Source organism: Chlorocebus sabaeus, chromosome 9 (genome assembly GCF_047675955.1).
Source record: "Chlorocebus sabaeus isolate Y175 chromosome 9, mChlSab1.0.hap1, whole genome shotgun sequence".
Classification (NCBI taxonomy): Eukaryota; Metazoa; Chordata; class Mammalia; order Primates; family Cercopithecidae; genus Chlorocebus; species Chlorocebus sabaeus.
Window position 1 is genome coordinate 26,497,527 of NC_132912.1, and position 20,878 is coordinate 26,518,404.

Below are 20,878 nucleotides of genomic sequence, written 5' to 3' on the forward strand. Positions count from 1 at the left end.
AAGTGAGTTTAGATGGAGCAAGTTCACCAAACACATTCTCACATAAATTTGCAGAAACAGTAGCAACTTTGAAACCTTTATCTTAGTAGCCTTCTCCAGTTGCTGAAATTTACTGGCTGCCTCATGGTTCTATCCTCAGCTCGTAGTCAAGGTGCACATGGACGACAACAGCACAAAGTCGCTGATGGTGGATGAGCGGCAGCTGGCCCGAGATGTTCTGGACAACCTTTTTGAGAAAACTCATTGTGACTGCAATGTAGACTGGTGTCTTTATGAAATCTACCCGGAACTACAAATTGGTAAGTCCCATCCGCAGCAATGGGCTGCACTCCAAAAACCTTGTGGGTTTGCTGTATTACGGGCCTGGGTTTATTCTCTTTTTTTCTCTTTAATTTTACATAGAAAATAGACATGGGGTCTCACTATGCTGCCCACGCTGATCTCAAACTCCTGTGCTCAAGTAATCCTCCCACCTGGGCCTTCCAAAGTGCTGGAATTACAGGCATGAGCCACCGTGCCTGGCCTGGTTCTTCCTTGAGAAGACTTTGGTTCAAGGCTTTCACTTCCCTTATGTGAGATTTAGTGCTCGACTCTTCATTTTGTTGTAGTGAAGAGACTTGGGTTCTAGCAGGTGGTGGCCAGACCTTGGGGGATATAAGCATTATTATTGCTGCTTCTCTAGTGGTTCCATTTGGGAAAGAAAGTGACTGGATGATACTGACTAAGATACTACAGGGTTAATAAGCTGAGCAGGTGGCAGGAGAGCCTGGGTATCTGTCGGCTAATGCCTCTTTAGTGGTTGCTTCCTTAACCGACCATAACCCTGCCACAGCCTCCCACCAGTGCTCATTTCCCCTTCTTCCCTCCCCACTTGCTTAATCTCTGACACTTTGTCTTGTGGAAGAGGCTCAGCCTCAGAGTGCAAAGAACAGTTGGTAGAAATTGGTGGAATTTTTCAAAAGCGGAAAAAAGGTTAACTGAAGATATACTGTTACTTCTCATTCTAGGTAGTGGTGGTGGTGGTGTTGAGACAGGGTCTTGCTCCATTACCAAGGCTACAGTGCAGTGACGCAGTCATGGGTCACTGCAGCCTCAGCTCCTGGGCTCAAGCGATCCTCCTGCCTCCGCATCCCGAGTAGCTGGGACTATAGGCACACATATCACATTTCTCATTTTTAATAATGGGACAGTCGTCCCTCAGGAGAGCTGGGTGGGACAGAATTGCCTGTGCTGGAAGCTTTAGGAGCAATTTCTTTTCTGGATAAAATGGCTTACACTAAAACAGTCCCTTGAAGTTGTCTTCAGTTCTATGAGTCAAGGGAAGGAATGAAAGCCTTTCTTTGTGTTTTAATTCAAGCATTCACACGTTGCTTTTAGAATGTTAAGGAGTGATGTTTTAGAGTACACACTGTGACTCTTACAATTTCATTCAAAGTGTTTCACCAGTCATTGACTGACTGTCCACCTCACGTAGAATGTTTGCCACCATCTGGGACTATTTATGGTAAAAAATGTCGGTATGAAAAAAGTATGTCTCCAGGTACACTGGCATATGCCTGTAGGCCGAGCTGCTTGGGAGGGTGAGGCAGGAGGATTGCTTGAGCCTTGAACCTGTGAATAGCCATTGCACTCCAGCCTGGACAACACAGTGAGACCCCATCTCTTAAACAAAATGAAAGAAAAAAGTGTGACAGCTGACCATTGTCACTGTGTTATGGGTTTTTTCGTTCTTGTTTTTAATGGAAGATAACTTGAAGACAATGAAAGATAAACATAATAGAAATGTTACAGGGTGACATCATGTGAGAATTATTAGTAAGAATCCTAAGCACCTGATGAAACTCATGAAGATTAACTCAGTAATAGCTTGTTTCTCACTTGGAACCCCTGATGTCTTGGGTCTGAAAGAATACCTTTTCTTATTTCATCAGAGAGGTTTTTCGAAGACCATGAAAATGTTGTTGAAGTCTTATCAGACTGGACAAGAGACACAGAAAATAAAGTACTATTTTTGCAGAAAGAGGAGAAATATGCTGTATTTAAAAACCCCCAGGTAAGATGACCTGCGTATTATTAAACCCTATAAAGTATGAAGGATTTTTTTTTCTTTTTTGAGACAGAGTCTCATTCTGTCGCCCAGGCTGGAGTGCAGTGGCATGATCTTGGCTCACTACAACCTTCGCCTCCCAGGTTCAAGTAATTCTCCTGCCTCAGCCTCCCCAGTAGCTGGGACTACAGGCGTGTACCACCAGGCCCAGCTAACTTTTTTTGTATTTTTTAGTAGAGACAGGGTTTCACCATGTTGGCCAGTAGGGTCTCGATCTCCTGACCTCGTGATCTGCCTGCCTCAGCCTCCCAAAGTGCTAGGATTACAGGCATGAGCTACTGCGCCCGGTCAAGGATCTGTTTTAATGTCACCTGAATACTAACCACACCATTCATTGTCTCACAAAATATCACAAATATATTATTTTCAAATAAACACAGACTCAACTCTTAAGCTGTATGTAAGTTAACAGCCCTTTGAAGGATTCAGAAAGAGAAGAATCCATTTTGCTTTTTCTTCATTCCAAATCCAAAACGTATCTCTCTGTGGTTGTCTGATCCTCTTCTGTCCCTGTTTCTGTGTGGCTGTATTAATCTGATATATCTTCATGCACTCACTGTTGGTTCTTCCTGCTTCCTGCTTGAAAGATGCTCTTTTCTTTGTTGTTTGTATTTGGTGCTTGTATTTGCCAGGAAAACTAAAAGGACCACCTGGAAAATGTGCAAGTTACTGTGATTTTGTTACAAACAATTTGTGCCAGTAAAAAGCATAAATTTATATCTGTTCTTTTTTTCATATTTGTTCTTCATATTTGAAAATGCTTCCTTCAAGTCATGTGTACAAGGATGTCCAGGCTTTTTCCCAACCGAGGCCTCAAGCAACTATAACCGTGTGAGGGTCATTACCTTCTTTTTGAAAATCAAAGAATGTTAAAGGTGAAGAAGTTCCTCTCCATTTTCCAGACACCTTTCCCTTTTACAGGTTTAAAAAAATAAAAAGTGTCATATCACTAGAGGGAGAATTAGGGCAGCTTCCTTGTGGGAAAATTTATCCCATAAATGCTGTTTTCTGGGGTCTTCCTTAGGTTGTATGGTGGCTGACTGACAACAAAGCAATTAAATAGTATTATTTGTGATAAATATCAAGCAATAAAAATACAAAGTTTTCCACCCGTAACTACCTTCAATGCCATGCTTTTTTTTTTTTTTTCTTTTGTTGTTATTGTTAGACAAAGTCTTGCTCTGTTGCTGGGCTGGAGTGCAGTGGCACAATCTTGGCTCACTGCAAGCTCCGCCTCCCGGGTTCAAGCAATTCCCCTCTCTCAGCCTCCCGAGTAGCTGGGACTACAGGCGCATGACACCACCGCTGGCTAATTTTCTTTTTTTTTTTTTTTTTTAGTAGAGATGGGGTTTCACCATGTTGGCCAGGATGGTCTCGATGTCCTGACCTCGTGATCTGCCCACCTCGGCCTCCCAAAGTGCTGGGATTACAGGCGTGAGCCACTGTACCTGGCCCAATGCCATGCTTTAACAACTGCATTAGTGAAGGTACCATCTAAGTTGCTGTAGCAAAGAGACTCTTAAATCAGTGGTTCAAACAAGCTACAAGTTTATTTCTCTCTCACACACTGGTCCAGGCACAGGTACACAGGTAGATAGACCTAGTAGAATGGCTCTGCCATTTTCAATATGTGGCTTCCATCTATTTTCCAGTCCGCAGTGAGGGAAGAGCCGGGGAAATGCACATTCAGACTTATGCTTCCATCCCATTGGCCAGAAGTTCGTTCCATAATGACACTGAGCTACAAGAAAAGCTGAGAAATGTAGTGTCTGTCTGAACAACCATATGCACAGCTAAAACTAGGGAGTTACATTCAGGGCCACCACTTTGCATAACTCTTCCATGAGGCACCTTTCCCCTTGAATCTATAAAAATAATGCTCAGAAGTCATGCAACATGGCTATGCTATTGTATAAGAGAAGGTATAGCTATTGTCTAACTAAGATTAGCCATGGTGGGAGAGTCAGAGACTACCTCCATACCCCTTTAGGCTGGATCAGAGATTACCTCCACACCCCTTTAGGCTGGATTTAGAAACCAAATTGACATCAGAGAAATTAACAAGAGAAAAGCATACACATTTTTATCAGTTTTACATCTACATGGGGATCTTCACAAGAGTCCAAAGTCTAAAGAAGTGGCTGAGGCAAGATGCTTCTATACTTTTTTAACAAAGAACAATAAATTTGAGAAGAAATGACAGAACAAAGAGGATCTGGCTAGGGGCAGTGAAGTTTCTAGGGGAGTGTAAACCAGAAAGTCTCTGATAGGTCTCAATCAGTTTAGAAGTTTCTTTTGCCAAGGCTTAAGGACACGCCTAGAAGAAAACAAACAAACAAACAGAATCACAGAAATAGTCTGTGGTCTGTGCCCTTCTCCAAAGATGAATTTCAGGGCTTCAACATTTAAAGGGGATGCCAGGCACGGTGGCTCTTGCCTGTCATCCCAGCACTTTGGGAGGCTGAGGTGGGCGGATCACTTGAGGTCAGGAGTTCGAGACTAGCCTGACCAACATAGTGAAACCCCCATCTCTACTAAAAATACAAAACTTAACTGGGCATGGTGGTGGACGCCTGTAATCCCAGCTACTTGGGAGCCTGAGGAAGGGAGAATTGCTTGGACCCAGGAGGCAGAGGATGCAGTAAGCCAAGATAGCACCACTGCACTTCAACCTGGGTGACAGAGCAGGACTCCATCTCAAAAAAAAAAAAAAAAAAAAAAACGTAAAGAGGAAAAGTCAAGGAGGGGAAAGAGGGAGGGGCATGGTAACGCACATGTTGCAAGAGAAAAAGAGCAGGTAGGGAAAGAGCAAATAACTGTATTCCTCTCCCGCTCAGTAAGTTGGAACTTTACAGAAGATAAGATGAACATAGAATTGCTCCTTGTGGAGATATTTAACCTTTTATTTGTACCTGTCTGTTTAGGAACAAAAGGGTGCAAGGCAGCGTCTTGCATGACTCAGCTTTCAGTTTACTTTATTCCTTTTGGCAGCACGAACTGGGGTCCCGCGTTTTTATATTCCTTTCACTAAAGGGCATCACCAGAAGATCTATGGGGGGAGACAAGGGTTACTTTATCTATAGTGGAAGATAGAAGTTCCTTTGTTGAGTGTATTTATTCAGCTCCTTTGCAGCCCAGTTCCCAGTCTCTGGTGATAAGGGCTATTTTCTCGCCCTGAAACGCTGAGGGTTCCCCTTCCAGAGGAATCCTGATGGCTTGCTGCCTGCAGGAAGAGGAGGTCGGCTCACCCTTTCTGGGACCCCAATTTCTCCAATGTTTTCAACTAGAAGTAATCAGTGCACCAATCTAGCATTTTGGGGGATGGCATGTCTTTCAGTCCTTCAGTGGGCATCTGCAGTTTGCCATGGTAACTAATGATTTAGTGCACATATCATAATGGTACACTCTGAATTTTTACAAAGTGAACCACCCACATGAAGATAACAGCATTCAGGGAGGTGCAGCAGCCTTCCTCATGGCCCTTCCAGTCCTTACTCCCCATTACAAAGGTCGTCATGATTCTAGCCTCTATCTCCTTAACATTTCCTCTTTTTGAACTTTATATATGAAATGGAATTATATCACAGTACTTTTTTCTTTTTGAAACAGGGTATTGCTCTGTTGCCCAGCCAGATCTTGCAGTGGCGCGATCGTGGCTCACTGCAATCCCCGCCTTGCAGGCTGAAGTGAGCCTCCCACTTCAGCCCCTGGAGTAGCTGGGAACACAGGCACAGGCCACTACACCCGGCCAAGTTTTGTTTTTGTTTTTTTTTAAGAGACAAGCTCTCACCATGTTGCCCAGGTTGGTTTTATTTTGCTTTGCTTTGACTCAACTCTCATTCATGCAACTGCCCACAGCACTAGCTTATTCTTTTTCACTGTTAGTATTCCATTGTGTGACTCTACCAAAACCTATTTATCCATTGTCTTGTTGATGGATATTTGATTTGTTTCTAGGGTGGGGCTTTAACCAGTAATGCTGTTGGGAGCATTCTTGTACAGTACATGTCTTTTGTTGGACATGTGTAGACATTTCTCTTGCATATATACCTACAGGTGCAATTGCTGGACCACAGGTTGTGTATATGTTTAGTTTTATTTTTTTATTTTATTTCATTTTTGAGATTGAGTCTCGCTCTGTCAGCCAGGCTGGAGTACAGTGGTGCAATCTCGGCTCACTGCAACTTCTGCCTCCCGGGTTCAAATGATTCTCCTGTCTCAGCCTCCTGTGCATCTGGGATCGCAGTCACCCACCACCACGCCTGGCTAATTTTTGTATTTTTAGTAGAGACAGGGTTTCACCATGTTGGCCAGACTGGTCTCGAGCTCCACTTCAGCCTGCCTCAGCCTCCCAAAGTGCTGGGATTACAGGCATGAGCCACCGCACCCAGCCTTTTTTTTTTTTTTTTTAAAATAAGGGTCCTTCTGTCACCCAGGCTGGAGTGCAGTGGCACAATCTCAGCTCACTGCAACGTCTGCCTCCCCGGCTCAAGTGATTCTCGTGCCTTAGCCTCCCAAGAAGCTGGGAGGCGCTCACCACCACACTTGACGAGTTTTTGTATTTTTAGTATAGACGGGGTTTCACCATGTTGGCCAGGCTGGGTAATATGTTTAGTTTTAGTAGATACTGCCAAGCAGCTTCCACACAGATTCTATGACTCAGCCTCCCATTAGTATTGTATGAGAATTCCTGTTGTTCCAGATCCTTGACAGCCTTTGGTGTTGCCATTAGTTTTTTAATTTAGCCATTCCAGGGGTTTGTAGTGGCACCTTCTGTGGTTTTAAGTTGAATTTTCCTGATGCCAGCGATTGTAGCATCTTGTCAAATGTTTGTTATCCATTTGAATACCCATTTTTGCGAAGTACCTGCTCAAATCCTTTGCCATGATTCCCAGTCTCTCACCCTAGACTAAGCATCAACAAATGCCCTGAGGGGAAGTGTGGCTTTCTAGAGACCTGAACACCTCTGTATGGTTCATTTCTGTCTTGGATCTTGACCCCTTGAGTCCTAATTGCTTCAACAGCTCTCCAGTGCCTTCACACAGATTTTTATTAAATCCAGCATTTCTAACTGTTTTGTCTACTGCAAGCTACTTGTATTGGGTCATTCTCACACTGCTATAAAGAAATACCTGAGACTAGGTAATTTATAAAGAAAAGAGGTTTATTTGGGAGGGTGAGGCAGGTGGATCACCTAAGATCAGGATTTGGAGACCAGCCTGGCCAACGTGATGAAACCCTGTCTCTACTAAAAATACAAAACTTAGACGGACATGGTGAGGGTAGGGGGGCATCTGTAATCCCAGCTACTAGGGAGGCTGAGGCAGGATAATCACTTGAACCCAGGAGACAGAGGTTGCAGTGAGCCAAGATCGTGCCACTGCACTCCAGCCTGGGCAACAAGAGCGAAACTCCCTCTCAAAAAGAAAAAAAGAAAAGAGGTTTAATGGGCTCATGGTTCTACAAGCTATACAGGAAGCATGGTGGCATCTGCTTCTGGGAAGGCCTCAGGAAACTTTCAGTCATGGCAGAGGGTGAAGGGGAAAGACAGTGAGCACCTCACATGGCTAGGGCAGGAGGAAGAGAGAGAGAGGGCATGCAACATGCTTTTAAACAACCAGATCTCCTGAGAACTCTGTCATGAGATAGTACTAAGGACATGGTGCTAAACTGTTAGAAATTGCCCCATGATCCAGTCACCTCCCACCAGGCCCCACTTCCAACACTGGGGATTACAATTCGAGATGAGATTTGGGCCAGGCCATGAACCCAAACCATTACTATTCTACCATAGCGGGAAGCAGAAATTCTCCTGATGAATTATTTTGCATAAGAATATGTTCTTAAAAGCCAACTTTTATACATTCTCCTAATCTACAATCAAATGTAAAGACCAAAATTGAAGTGGAGGCATTTTTGAAATGGCCAATTTTAAGTAAATGTATTTCCATTTTCTCAGTGTTTGGTTGAATCTATCTTCTGGCCAGTGCCCTGCGTACATAGTGGCTTCTGCCTGCTGACCTTAGAGTGAGAGAAGTAGGCTGTGATCATTCTCATCGATGTCATAGCTCCTAAAAGGGAGGCTTTGTAATTTTGAAGTACCTAAAGCGTTCTTGTCGAAGCTCTGTACTAATACCCTTTGATGTTTGTTTAAGGCTGGGCACAGTGGCTCACGCCTGTAATTCCAACACTTTGGGAGGACTAGGCAAGGGAATTGCTTAAGCACAAGATTTCAAGACCAACCTGGGCAACATGGTTGTTATAAAAGTGAGCTTGGCTTGCTCTTGCCGTCTTTTTCATGCCTGCTTACTTGCTTTCTGCTTTTCCACCGTGTTATGACACAGCCTGAAAGCCCTCCCTAGAAGCTGCCACCATGTCCTTGGACTTTCCAACCTCCAGAACCATGAACCAAATAAACTTATTTTCCTTGTAAATTACCCACTGTCTGGTATTCTGCTATAGCAACAGAAAATAGACTAAGACAGATTAATACTTGCAGCTTAATTAAGAAAGAGCTTACCTGACCCAGAGTGTCAGTTCTTCTGGAAAATTATCAAACTGTACAAAACTCTTTAAAACTTCATTCTTAAAGTCCCAATACTGAAGTCTTCAATACTTAACAGAAGTCTTTTACAAATTATTTGTCATTGGGGATAGTGCCTGCTAGAGGCAAGAAAGTGAATACAGAGGGAGGCTTTGAGCTCCATTTTCAGAAGCAACAATAAGTAAGAATTTGGAGACATTAGTGATATGCTTGTGCAGGCATAATTACTAGGCATCCATTTCCAATGGTGACTGGAAAAGTGGCTTCACACACCTGGGTTTCAAATGTCACCTGCTGTGTGATCTTGGTATGCTCTTTGACAACACTTCAATTCACTTCTCAGTTTGTCAAATGGTTGATGCTGCTGTACTTCCTACCTCACAAAATCAAATCCAGTGTCAAAACCACTTGTTACATTGTGGAGTTATGCATAAAAGTAAAGTGGTTTGATCCCAACTGAAATTCAGCAGTCATCTACAGTAAAGTTCTATGTAACAGATTATCTATAATAAATGAATATAGAGAAACCAAATTTGTGAACAGAAAGATGCTTAATTAGGAATTCCAAAAGGGTAACTTGTCTACATTTGGGAGGCAATAGCAGATCACCCCCATTTTTAAATGAGAGAAAACAGAGTTAACTCCTAATGAATTCTCCTGATGGTTGCTGTTATGCACTGTTCCATTTGAAAGTAACTTGACCACCTTTTTGGAACAGTCAGTGTTTTAGCTTCACTCCCAAGAGGTAAGAGCCAAGTATGAGTCTAACTATTGAGATTTGGTGAGGGTGGTGCAAGACCATCATTGGTTCTCCAGAGCCACTGCTGAAATCTGAGTGCACAGACACTGTTAGCTCCTGCCGTCAACTGTCAGTGGTAATCCTTGGGTATAAGAACAGATATTGCTCTAATTAGAATTTTTTCAGAGTGATTACAGAAAGAATCCCAAGGCATCTCATTGGAATGAAAGATAGGAAGTACAGTCAGACCTCCCAGGCACTGGTGTAGGGGTTGGAGCGTTGCTGGGATCATGATGGCAAGCATCTTGGCCCCAGCCTTCCCTTGGGTCTCCATCTCTCTCTGTCACTCTCTGTCCCTGTGCACAGCTGTGTCATTCTTCCCTTTGGTGGACTCCCTTCCTCAGCTTACTCATCTGTTCCCACATAGCCCCTGTAGCCAACTCAGACGATGGCTAACTCTGTAAATGGATCTCAAACTTTGTGCTTGCATAACCCTAGAAGAAGTTTGAAAAACTGTATGCCTCCTCACACATTTGTTTGTTGACATCTAAATTTTTTCATCACGAGTTTATTTATTAACTTTTTTTTTGAGATGGAGTCTTGCTGTATCGCCCAGGCTAGAGTGCAGTGGCGTGATCACGACTCACTGCAACCTCTGCCTCCCACGTTCAAGCGATTCTTCTGCCTCAGCCTCCCGAGTAGCTGGGATTACAGGCATGTGCCACCATGCCCAGCTAATTTTTGTATTTTTAGTAGAAATGGGGCTTCACCATGTTGGCCAGGCTGGTCTTGAACTCCTGACCTCACGTGATCTGCCCACCTTGGCCTCCCAAAGTGCTGAGATTACAGGCATGAGTCACTGCACCCAGCTTACAAGTTTAAATAGATACAAAGAATTCCATGTCCAACGTATTTTAAATGTTGACAGTTTAAAAAAACTATTCAATGGAATCTAAATACAGTTCCATGGCAATCTGATTCTCACCATCATCTTTTTAAGAAGCACATGAATAAGCTTTTTTTTAATAGACTTTATTTTTAGAACAGTTAGATTCACAGTCAAATTGGACAGAAATAGAAAGAGTGTCTCTATATCCCCTGCCTTCGCACACATGCAGCTCCCCCCACTATCAACACCAGCATGGCACATTTGTCACAGTTGATGAATCTACGTTGACACATTATTATCACCCAAAGTCCAAAATTGACATTCACTTTTGGTGATGTACAATAAGCTTTTTTCAACATTTGGGACATTTTATATGGTTCCTTTTTTCCCCCCTTCAAACTGTTTCCATTTCATTTTCTCCCCAAAGATTTATCCTATTGTAATATATTGATATGCTTAAAAGTCTTTTATTATCCTCTGTCCCACACTCCTCTTCAACTAATTATGTTTATAAATTGATGGGTGAGCTTTTCTTTTCTGTCACCATAGAAAACTTAAGGGTTAAAAAATCACAGTTGACCAAAACAACATAGAAACCTTTTTTTAATTATAAATGTTGATATTAATTAAACATGAAAAGTAAAAATGGGAGGCCAGGCACAGTGGCTTATGCCTATAATCCCAGCACTTTGGGCGGCCAAGGCAGGTGGATCACCTGAGGTCAGGAGTTCAAGATCAGCCTGGCCAACATGGTGAAATCCTGTCTCTACTAATAATACAAAAAAATTAGCTGGGCGTGGTGGCACACACCTGTAATCCCAGCTACTCAGGAGGCTGAGGCAGGAGAATCACTTGAACCTGGGAGATGTAGGTTGCAGTGAGCCAACACCGTGCCGTTGCATTCCAGCCTGGGTAACGAGAGTGAAACTCCATCTCCAAAATGAAAGAAAGAAAGAAAGAAAGAAAGAAAGAAAGAAAGAAAGAAAGAAAGAAAGAAAGAAAGAAAGAAAGAAAGAAAGAAAGAAAGAAAGAAAGAAAGAAAGAAAGAAAGAAAGGAGGGAGGGAGGGAGGGAGGGAGGGAGGGAGGGAGGGAGGGAGGGAGGGAGGGAGGGAGGGAGGGAGGGAGGGAGGGAGGGAAGGAAGGAAGGAAGGAAGGAAGGAAGGAAGGAAGGAAGGAAGGAAGGAAGGAAGGAAGGAAGGAAGGAAGGAAGGAAGGAAGGAAGGAAAGAAGGGACATCTCTTAATGTTAGAAACAGATGGAGCCATTTTCCCCCTGGTTAATTCCAAGATCAAAGGATGAAGTTCTGTATCAATTATATTCCAGTTTTTCATTTTTACAGATGTTGAGTACTTTGTATACTGAGAAACTTTGTTCATATAAATAAGTAGATGGGAACAGAAGAACTCCATTCAATTCTTTGAACTCCTTCCAAGGTACTAGCCAAAAGCCACAGGAGGATCAGTGATGATTCTTTTCATCCATCAGCTGACCAGATAATTAGGTACCTTCTATTATGTTGAAAGCAAAGAATTAGAATCCACATGACTTCCAAAAGCATTTGTGATGAGTCTTCTTCTTTCTCTGCACTGGTGTTTCAAGTTGTCCTTTTGTTTAGGGCCTCTGAGCCTTACCCTGGGGCAGTAAGATTCTGTGTGGGTGCAGGTGCAGTTTTCCTTTCTAACATGTGAAAAGGCAATTGTGAAAGGGGCCGTCCATTCTCAGGCAGGTCCACTTTAGAAAATGGTACACTTCGAGACTGAGGATGTGACAATTTACACAATTTACACATGCTCTTGGAGGGGCTTCATGTAATTGTAGGACAGCATTTTGGGAGGCCAAGGTGGGAGGATCACTTGAGGCTAGGAGTTCAAGACCAGCCTGTAAAAAACGAAGACTCTGGCCTTGAATGGTGGCTCACTGTGAGTGGCTCAGGCTCCCCCATGGTTAACTGTCCTCTGCTTTACAAAGCCATTGTGCCTATTGTGAAATAATAATTTGTGACATCATTTCTCATCTTCAGTAGTCAGTAGGACCTAGGTGGGTGCCAGCACTCCGAACACAGTGCCCCTAAAATATGGCACCGTGGCATGCTGAGTACTTTAAACCAAAGGAGATTAGAAGGACCTAAGATGCCAGACAATCTCTGTGACCTTCTCCCACCCTCCTTTCTTCTTCCCCCACTTATCCCCTGAAGCAGGTTATAGAAACTCAACTTCTTCTCCCCAAAGCAAGCCACGAAACCTAGAAGGCTCACTCACTGACTTCCTCCCTTTGCCCCTGGAAGGTCCTCCTGTGGCAAGCGTCCTGCCCCATCCCTGGTGGGGAAAGAATGTCATGCAGAGACATAGAAACAAATAAAAACAAACAGACCTCGCTGAGCTCCCCCAGTTTATTGCCATTAGATCATGTTTCTCCACAATTACCCACTTCTTTCATCAGATTGATGATGGAAAAAAACAAAACAAAACAAAACAAATTATGCCAAAATATTTAAAGAATATTAAATAATACTAAATAAAGAAGGTTATTCTGAGCCAATATGAGTGACCAAGTCCAGATGACACCGTCTCAGGTGGTCCTGAAAAGTATGCCTATGGCAGTTGTGGCTTGCAGTTTAGTTTTGTACATTTCAGGGAGACAGGAATTGCAGATAAAATCATAAATCAATATGGGGGAGGTATGCATTGGTTCCCAAAAAGGCAGGGCATCTCAAAGCAGAGGCTTACATGTCATAGGTGGATTTTAGGGATTCTTGAGTTAGCAATTGGTTGAAAGAACTGAGCTTTGTCTAAAGACTTGAAGTCAGTGGAAAGGAATGCCTACGTGAAGATGAGAAGGTCTGCTGTCTGTCGTGTGATACTATACCGGAATCAGGTTGGAAAGTAAGCTCCACTCTACAGAGTTAATTAAAAACCCATTTCATGAGATTTTGTGGTTTGTAGGGTATGACTCCCCTGGCCCCTTAGAAAAGAATTTGGGCAAGATTGCATATAATCTATGCGTTTTTCTTTCTTTTTTCTTTTTTTAAAAAAAAAAACAATAAAAGGAAAGAAAAAAGGGAATCCTGACAAGAGAAAAAACATCAGGCACAGTGGCTCACACCTGTAATCCCCGCACTTCGGGAGGTAGGAGGATCACTTGAGCCCAGGAGTGTGAGACCAGACTGGGCAACATGTGAGACTTCATCTCTATAAAAAAATTAAAAATTAGCTGGGCATGGTGATGCATCCCTGTAGTCCCAGCCACTCAAGATGCTAAGGTGGGAGGATCACTTGAGCCTGGAAGATCGAGGCTGCAGTGGGCCATGATCATGCCACTGCATTCCAGCCTGGGTGACAGAGTGAGACCTGTCTCAAAAAAAAAAAAAAAAAAAGGTCAGAGTTCAGTCTTCAACTCAGCATAAAAATACGTAGTTTGCTTCTTTGGATATTGATTTCTGAAGGCTCCTATGTCATGTAAAACTTTGGTTAGATGAATTTGTGTTGCGTTCCTCTTGTTACTCTCTCTTGTTATAGGGGTGTCAGCCATGACCTCTGCAATGGATGAGGAAAAGGTAAGACTTTTTCTCCCCTACAGAGGCTCTCTTGCCCAAGGGATGTGGTCTCTTTTGGGAAAGTGGGCTGGGGCAGTGGAGCAGTGTTATCCTCATAAAGGCAGTTTTACTTTAAAAGCCCACTGTACAAAAATCACTGACTTTGGCTGTGTAGGGGAGAAAGAACCATTTTCTAACCCATTGCTAGGCTTATGGCTGAGGTCACTGTTGCAAAAGACAGATTAACAACAACAACAAAAGCACACAAATTTATTTAATGTAAGTAAGGTAGGAGCTTCCAGAAATGAAGATCCGAAGAAACAGGAAGAACTGGGTATTTTTGTGGACAGTCGTGCAGAAGTGTGATTGCGGGACAAAAGTGTATGATCTAATGGAAATAAACTGGGGGAACTTGGCAAGGTCTGTTCCAATTCTTCTCTGGGTCCCTGTGTCTTCAGAGATAGGGACATTCCTTTCCTCTGGGTATAGGGTGGGTGCCTGTCTCACGAGGATCCTATGACTTACTTTAGAGAAAGGTCAGAGGAGTCTTTTAAGACCTGCTTCAGAGGAGAAGAACAGGAAAAGGTCAGAGGGCTCTTCCTGCTTCTTCTGTTTTCTCAAATGACAAGGTGCCATAGTTTGGGATAGCGTGTCCTAAACCCTGTCACCTGAAACCAAAATAGAGGTCTGAGAATTGAGGACTGAGTATGAACATGGAGAGTCATTCCAGTATTCACATAAGCCATTCTTACTGCTAGAAGCCTAAAGAATCTCTTTTTCAGAAAAGGAATCTGTAAAGTCAGTTCGTGTAAGGCACAACCTTACATGAGGTAAAGTCAGTTCGTGTAAGGTTGTGCCTCAAGTAAGTTCCTCAAATAAGTTCCTTATTATGCTACTTTTTATTTCTTCTAATAACTTTCTTTTGCTAACTTAAAAATAATATCTGGCCGGGTGTAGTGGCTCACGCCTGTAATCCCAGCACTTTGGGAGGCCAGGCAGGCAGATCACAAAGTCAGGAGATCAAGACCATCCTGGCCAACGTGGTGAAACCCCATCTTTATTAAAAATACAAAAATTAGCCGTGCATGGCGGCATGTGCCTGTAATCCCAGCTACTCAGGAGGCTGAGGCAGGAGAATCGCTTGAACCCGGGAGGTGGAAGTTGCAGTGAGCCGAGATCGCGACATTGCACTCCAGCCTGGGTGACAGAGTGAGACTCCATCTCAAAATATTAGTAATAATAATATCAATATTATAAAAGGAAAAGTTGGAAAATTCAGAAAAATATAAGGAAGAAAATCTAAATCACCCATAATCTCACTCTTTAACAATAATCACTATTGATATTTTAGGCAACTTTTATTCCACAGATTATTCTGTTTCTTAACTGAATTGATGGTGATTATACTCTACTGGTGGCTGCATGAGTGAGGAGCAGAGACAGAAACACAGCTTCTTCTGCTCAGGTGTGGAAGGGTCTCAGCCACAGCCTGGCAGCTATTGTGGGAGAAAAGTATTAATACCTTGTGGCATCATTCTTCCATTCCCTTCCAGCCTCCCTCAGCCCACCAAGGGCAGTCTCTGACCATCCAGGACCAGGTGTGATTAGAAGGAAAGTTACATAGTAATCACCTTTATGGTCCCCAGCAAGGGCTACTGTGTTAAAGGAAGGTCTACCCATGACTTCGGTGCCCTGGATCCTCTCACCACCCGGTGTGGGTATGTGTGATAATTCAGTGTATTGAGGCATGAAAGGCAACCTTAGAGGCCAGGCATGGTACCTGTAATCCCAACACTCTGGGAGGCAGAGCAGGAGGATCACTTGAACCCAGGAATTCAAGACCAGCCTGGACAACCTAGTGAGATCCCAGTTTTTGCAAAAAATCAAAAAATGAGCTGAGTGTGATGGCATGCACCTGTGGTCCCAGCTACTCAGGAGGCTGAAGTGGGAGGATCATTTGCACCCAGGAGTTCAAGGCTGCAGTGAGCTATGATCCTCTGCACTCCAGCCTGGGCAACAGAGCAAGACCTTGTCTCAAAAAAAAAAAAAAAAAAAAACTACCTCAGAATCCCACTGGTTTGCAGAAACAGACATTTCCTCTCTCCTGGGTCTGCAGGTCGCCTGTCCTTAGCTCCAGAGTATAACTTAGACTTAGATTTAGGTAGTTCCATGTCTTTTTTTTTTTTTTTTTTTTTTTTTTTTTTAAGACGGAGTTTTGCTCCTGTGGCCCAGGCTAGAGTGCAATGGCACAATCTCAGCTCACTGCAACCTCTGCCTCCTGGGTTCAAGCCATTCTCCTGCCTCAGCCTCCCAAGTAGCTGAGATTACAGGCAGGCGCCACCAGGCCCAGCTAATTTTGTCTTTTTAGTAGAGACGGGGTTTCACCATCTTGGCCAGGCTGATCTTGAATTCCTGACCTCAGGTGATCCACCAGCCTCGGCCTCTCAAAGTGCTGGGATCACAGTCCTGAGCCACTGTGTCTGGCCCCATGTGTCTCTTATTGGCCCTGGACAGCACATGGATTCCTCTGCTCGGAATCCATGCATCGTCCTGTCTGCCACATTCTATTGGTCAAAGCAAGTCACATGGCCAAACCCAACATAAGTGAAGCAAGGAAATAAGCTTCACCCACTCGGGGAAAGTTACTGCCCAGTCACCTGACAGCGAGCAGAGAATTGGGAGTGATGGTCTGATCTGATCTTCACTCAGTGAGCTGCATTCGCCCTACAGCTCTAGCCTGACTGGCTGCTCACTGGTGCTCCAAAGACCCCTCTGTGCCTCTGTGCGTGCTTGTTCTGCTCCCTGAAATCTATTCTCATTCTTTTCCCCAGCTGAACATTGAACAACTTTCAAGGCCTCGTTCAAACTTTGACCCCCTCGGTAAAGCTTTTCTTGACCATCTCAGTCCATAGTTATTTTTTTCCTCCCTGAAAATCTCTAGACGGTGGCTCATTTTGAATTTTTGTAGTCTCTTATATCTTCCCCATCAATAGGTATAGAGTCATCCACCCCTCTCGCTATGCTCTATCTGTATTTATCTTCTCCATGTGATAGCAGCCTTCTTAAGAACAGGGATTTGAGGCCAGGCATGGTGGCTCACACCTGTAACCTCAGCACTTTGGGAGGCCAAGGCACGTGAATCACTTGAACTCAGGAGTTTGAAACCAGCCTGGACAACATAGCAAGACCCCATCTCTAAAAAAAATTTAAAAATTAGCTGACCGTGGTGGCATGTGCCTGTAGCCCCAGCTACTTGTGGGGCTGAGGTGGGAGAATTGCTTGAACCTGGGAGGCGGAGGTTGCGGTGAGCCATGATCATGCCACTGCACTCCAGCCTGGGTGACAAAGTGAGATCATGTCCCTCCCCAAAAAAAGAACAGGGATGTTTTACATGTATAAAGGGCACTGGCAAATATTTCTTCATGACCTAGTAACTGTTTGCTTTATTTACTCTTTATTCCAAAAAGATGTTTAAAAAGTATTTGCTGTTTCTTTCCTATCCAGCTGTTCCCAAATGTTGCACTCCCAGAAGCTGTGAGAAAAGAGAGCAAGCTGTGACCAACAGTCTCATTTCCCATTTTAAAGTTCCTTTATTATTCGACTCAGGTTTACCCAGTTTCCATTTGCAGGATATAATGACTAAATGTTGAGTTCTGCTCACTACTTCTCCAGAGCAGCCCGCATTGAGTGGGCGCCCACACCACAGGTGGAAGTTCCGATCCGAAAGCAATCAGTCTTATTATTCTAAGAATTATTCTTATTCTAAGGACTGCCCTCCTCTGGCACAGATTTACTTTGTGTTTTTTGCTATTTTGTTAAAATAAAAAACAAAAACAGTGTAGCATGGTCACTTAGAAGGATATTCTGAAGCTGAAAAAGTCAGAAGTATGTCAGAGAAAGTTCTCAGAGAAAGGTACAGCTACGTATCCTGCCTCTTTAGGGCACCCTGGTGAAATGTGGCCCTTCACAGTTTAGACAGGTTCTTCCCTGCAGAGAGTGACAAATGTTCTGTCTTTCCCAGATGAGGATGATGACAAACACTTGCTCTGGAGTCTTTTTTTTCTTTTATTTTCTTTTATTTTTTTTTCTGAGACCAAGTCTTGCTTTAACACCCAGGCTGGGGTGCAGTGGCACAATCTCAACCGACTGCAACCTCCACCTCCCAGGCTCAAGTGATTCTCCTTCCTCAGCCTCCCTAGTAGTTGGGATTACAGGCGCCCACCAACAAACCCAAATAATTGTATTTTTAGTAGAGACAGGGTTTCGCCATGTTAGCCAGGCTGGTCTCGAACTCCTGACCTCAGGTAATCCACCCACCTTGGCCACCCAAGATACTGGGATTACAGGCGTGAGCCACCGCCCCTGGGCTTGGAGTCTTCACTATGCTCTCTGTTCATGCTTCCAATTCATCATACATGATTCAAATATCTGGCCTTCCTAAGCCAAGGTTTGCTTTCTAGCAGCACCCTGAAATCACTCTTGTATGAATGGGCAAACTCAAGCTGGGTTACATTTTTTGTTATTGTGGAAAAATATATGTAACTTAGGACTTATCATCTTAACATTTTTAAGTGTACCCTTCTGTGGTATTAAATACATTCACATTGTCGTGCTAGATTCTCCCCTACGGTACTTAAAGCCTTTTTTTTCCTTTTTTTCTTTTTTTCTTTTTTCTTTTTTTTTTTTTGAGGCAGGGCCCCACTGTGTGGCCCAGGCAGGACTCAAACATCTGGGCTCCAGCAATCTTCCCGCCTCAGCCTCTGGAGTAGCTGGGACTACAGGTGCATGCCATTGTGCCCGGCTCTGTACTTTGAGTATTTTAATGCTGAGGAAAAGTATTTAATAACGTGGCCAGGCGTGGTGGTTCACGCATGTAATCCCAGCACTTTGGGAGGCCGAGGCAGGCAGATCACAAGGTCAGGAGATCGAGACCATTCTGGCCGACATGGTGAAACTCCGTCTCTACTAAAAATACAAAAATTACCCAGGCGTGCTGGTGCGTGCCTGTAATCCCAGCTGCTCTGGAGGCTGAGGCAGGAGAATTGCTTGAACCCGGGATTTGGAGGTTGCAGTGAGCTGAGATCGCACCACTGCACTCCACCCTGGCGACAGAGCAAGACTCCATCTCAAAAAAAAAAAAAAAAAAAAACTATTTAATAACTCCACGTTCTGCCACTAATCGGCCTTTGGAAAATCACCTAATCTTCCGTTTTCCTCGTCTGTAAAGTAACAAGGGCAGTGGTACCTGTGTTATCGGGTTCTTGTGAGGATGAAATGAAATCATGCCTGTAAAGCCTTAGCACAGGTTTCTGACAGGTGTTACCTAATATGGCTAGTCATGGTCTTCAAGCAAAACATTTAAAATTTAAATAGTTTTCTGAATTCTATATTATGACTGCACTAATTCATAATATAACATCCTTTCAAATAACAAGTAAAAGTTTAAAAGTCTTGGAAAAACATATTAAAATAAACTCTTTTCAATAAGAATTACCAAAAGAATTGTACTTTACCAGGCATGGTGGTTTATGCCTGTAATCCCGGCACTTTGGGAGGCTGAGGGGTCAATTTGAGACCAGCCTGACCAACATAGCAAAACCCATCTCTACTAAAAATAGAAAAAGTTAGCTGGGCATGGTGGTGCACACCTGTAATCCCAGCTACTCGGGAGGATGAGGAAAGAGAATCCCCTGAACCCGAGAGGCAGAGGTTGCAGTGAGCCAAGATTGCACCACAGCACTCCAGCCTGGGCAACAGAGCAAGACTGTGTCTCAAAAAAAAAAAAAAAAAAATTGTACTTGACGTATTGCCTCCTAAGTAGCTGGGACTACAGGCATGTGCCACCATGCCTGTAGTCCCAGCTACTTAGGAGGCTGAGTGGGGAAGATTACTTGAGCCCAGGAATTCAAGGCTGCAGTGAGCTACGATCATGTGACTGCACTCCAGCTTGGGTAACAGAGCAAGACCTTGTCTCTGAAAAAACAAACAAAAAGAAAAACTCAAACTTCAGTGTGCATAAAAATCATCTGGAAAGCATATTGGAATGCAGATTTCCAGGCCTCATCCCAGAGATTCCAGTGTAACCCAGGAACATGCATTGTATCAAGTTTCAAGGTGGTCTGGGAGTTATACTTGGAGAAACACTCCTATGGTGTAAATAAACACTTGTGCCTAGATTTGGGAGGGTCCTTAATTTAGTCACAGTGCTTCTGTGATACATTTTCTGCCTTTAATACATTTGTTATGTATGATTTTGTAAAACTCCATGTTTTTACATAAAATCCTCAGCACTTTAACAGTGGTCACTCATTATCTTCACTGTGCATATGGATACCTCAGCTGCACTTATTGTGTAAAAATTAGTCCTTGAGTGCTCGTGATTTTTTGGAAACTCACACACTTTATTTTTAGCCATCATGTTGATATTCAGTATTAACAAAGTATGATCCAGAAATTAATACAAACCATGCTCAGAGACCATGAATCCACTTGTGAGTTCTTTTATTTTTTTATTTTATTTTTTTGAGACAAGGTCTCACTCTGTTGCCCAGGCTGGAGTGCAGTGGAGTGATCATAGCTTACTGCAGCCTTGAACTCCTGGACTCAGGCAGTCCTCTAGCCTCAGCCTTCCGAGTAGATGAGACTACAGGCATGCATGCCGCCATGCCCAGCTAATTTTTTTTATTATTATTTTTAGTAGAGACAGGGTCCTACTATGTTGCCCAGGCTGGTCTCAGACTCCAGGGCTCAAGCAATCCTCCTGCCTCAGCCTCCCAAAGTGGTGGGATTATGGGCAGGAGCCACACCCAGCCTATGAGTGCTTTTAGCTCATAGTCCTCCCTGTCTTTGTTTAGGCTGGTTTTCTTTCCAGAAATGCCCTTTCTGCTTCTTTCTGTCCTTAGAAGTTGCTAAATAGTAAACCTTGTGTTGTGAACCCAGGCAGTTCTTTTAAAAAATAAAAGAGGTCGCTAACATTTACTAACATCTATATTTCTGGATTCTCTTGATAAGCCAGAATCCTGCTACCCTACAAGGCCTTGAGCTCCCATGTGGCATCTGCCTGCCA

The 20,878-nt window shown here is 43.5% G+C and overlaps 1 protein-coding gene across 3 annotated transcripts in view; it reads left to right on the plus strand.

Annotated features, from left to right (window-relative positions):
• Positions 1-20,878, plus strand: part of APBB1IP (amyloid beta A4 precursor protein-binding family B member 1-interacting protein) — a 175,869-nt gene that overhangs the window by 73,863 nt on the left and 81,128 nt on the right. For all 3 annotated transcript variants that reach the window (XM_073018807.1, XM_073018808.1, XM_037983402.2), the window contains exons 7-8: positions 140-299; positions 1,932-2,053. In XM_073018807.1, coding sequence (XP_072874908.1) covers positions 140-299; positions 1,932-2,053 — 282 coding nt within the window. The remainder of the gene's footprint in view (positions 1-139; positions 300-1,931; positions 2,054-20,878) is intronic.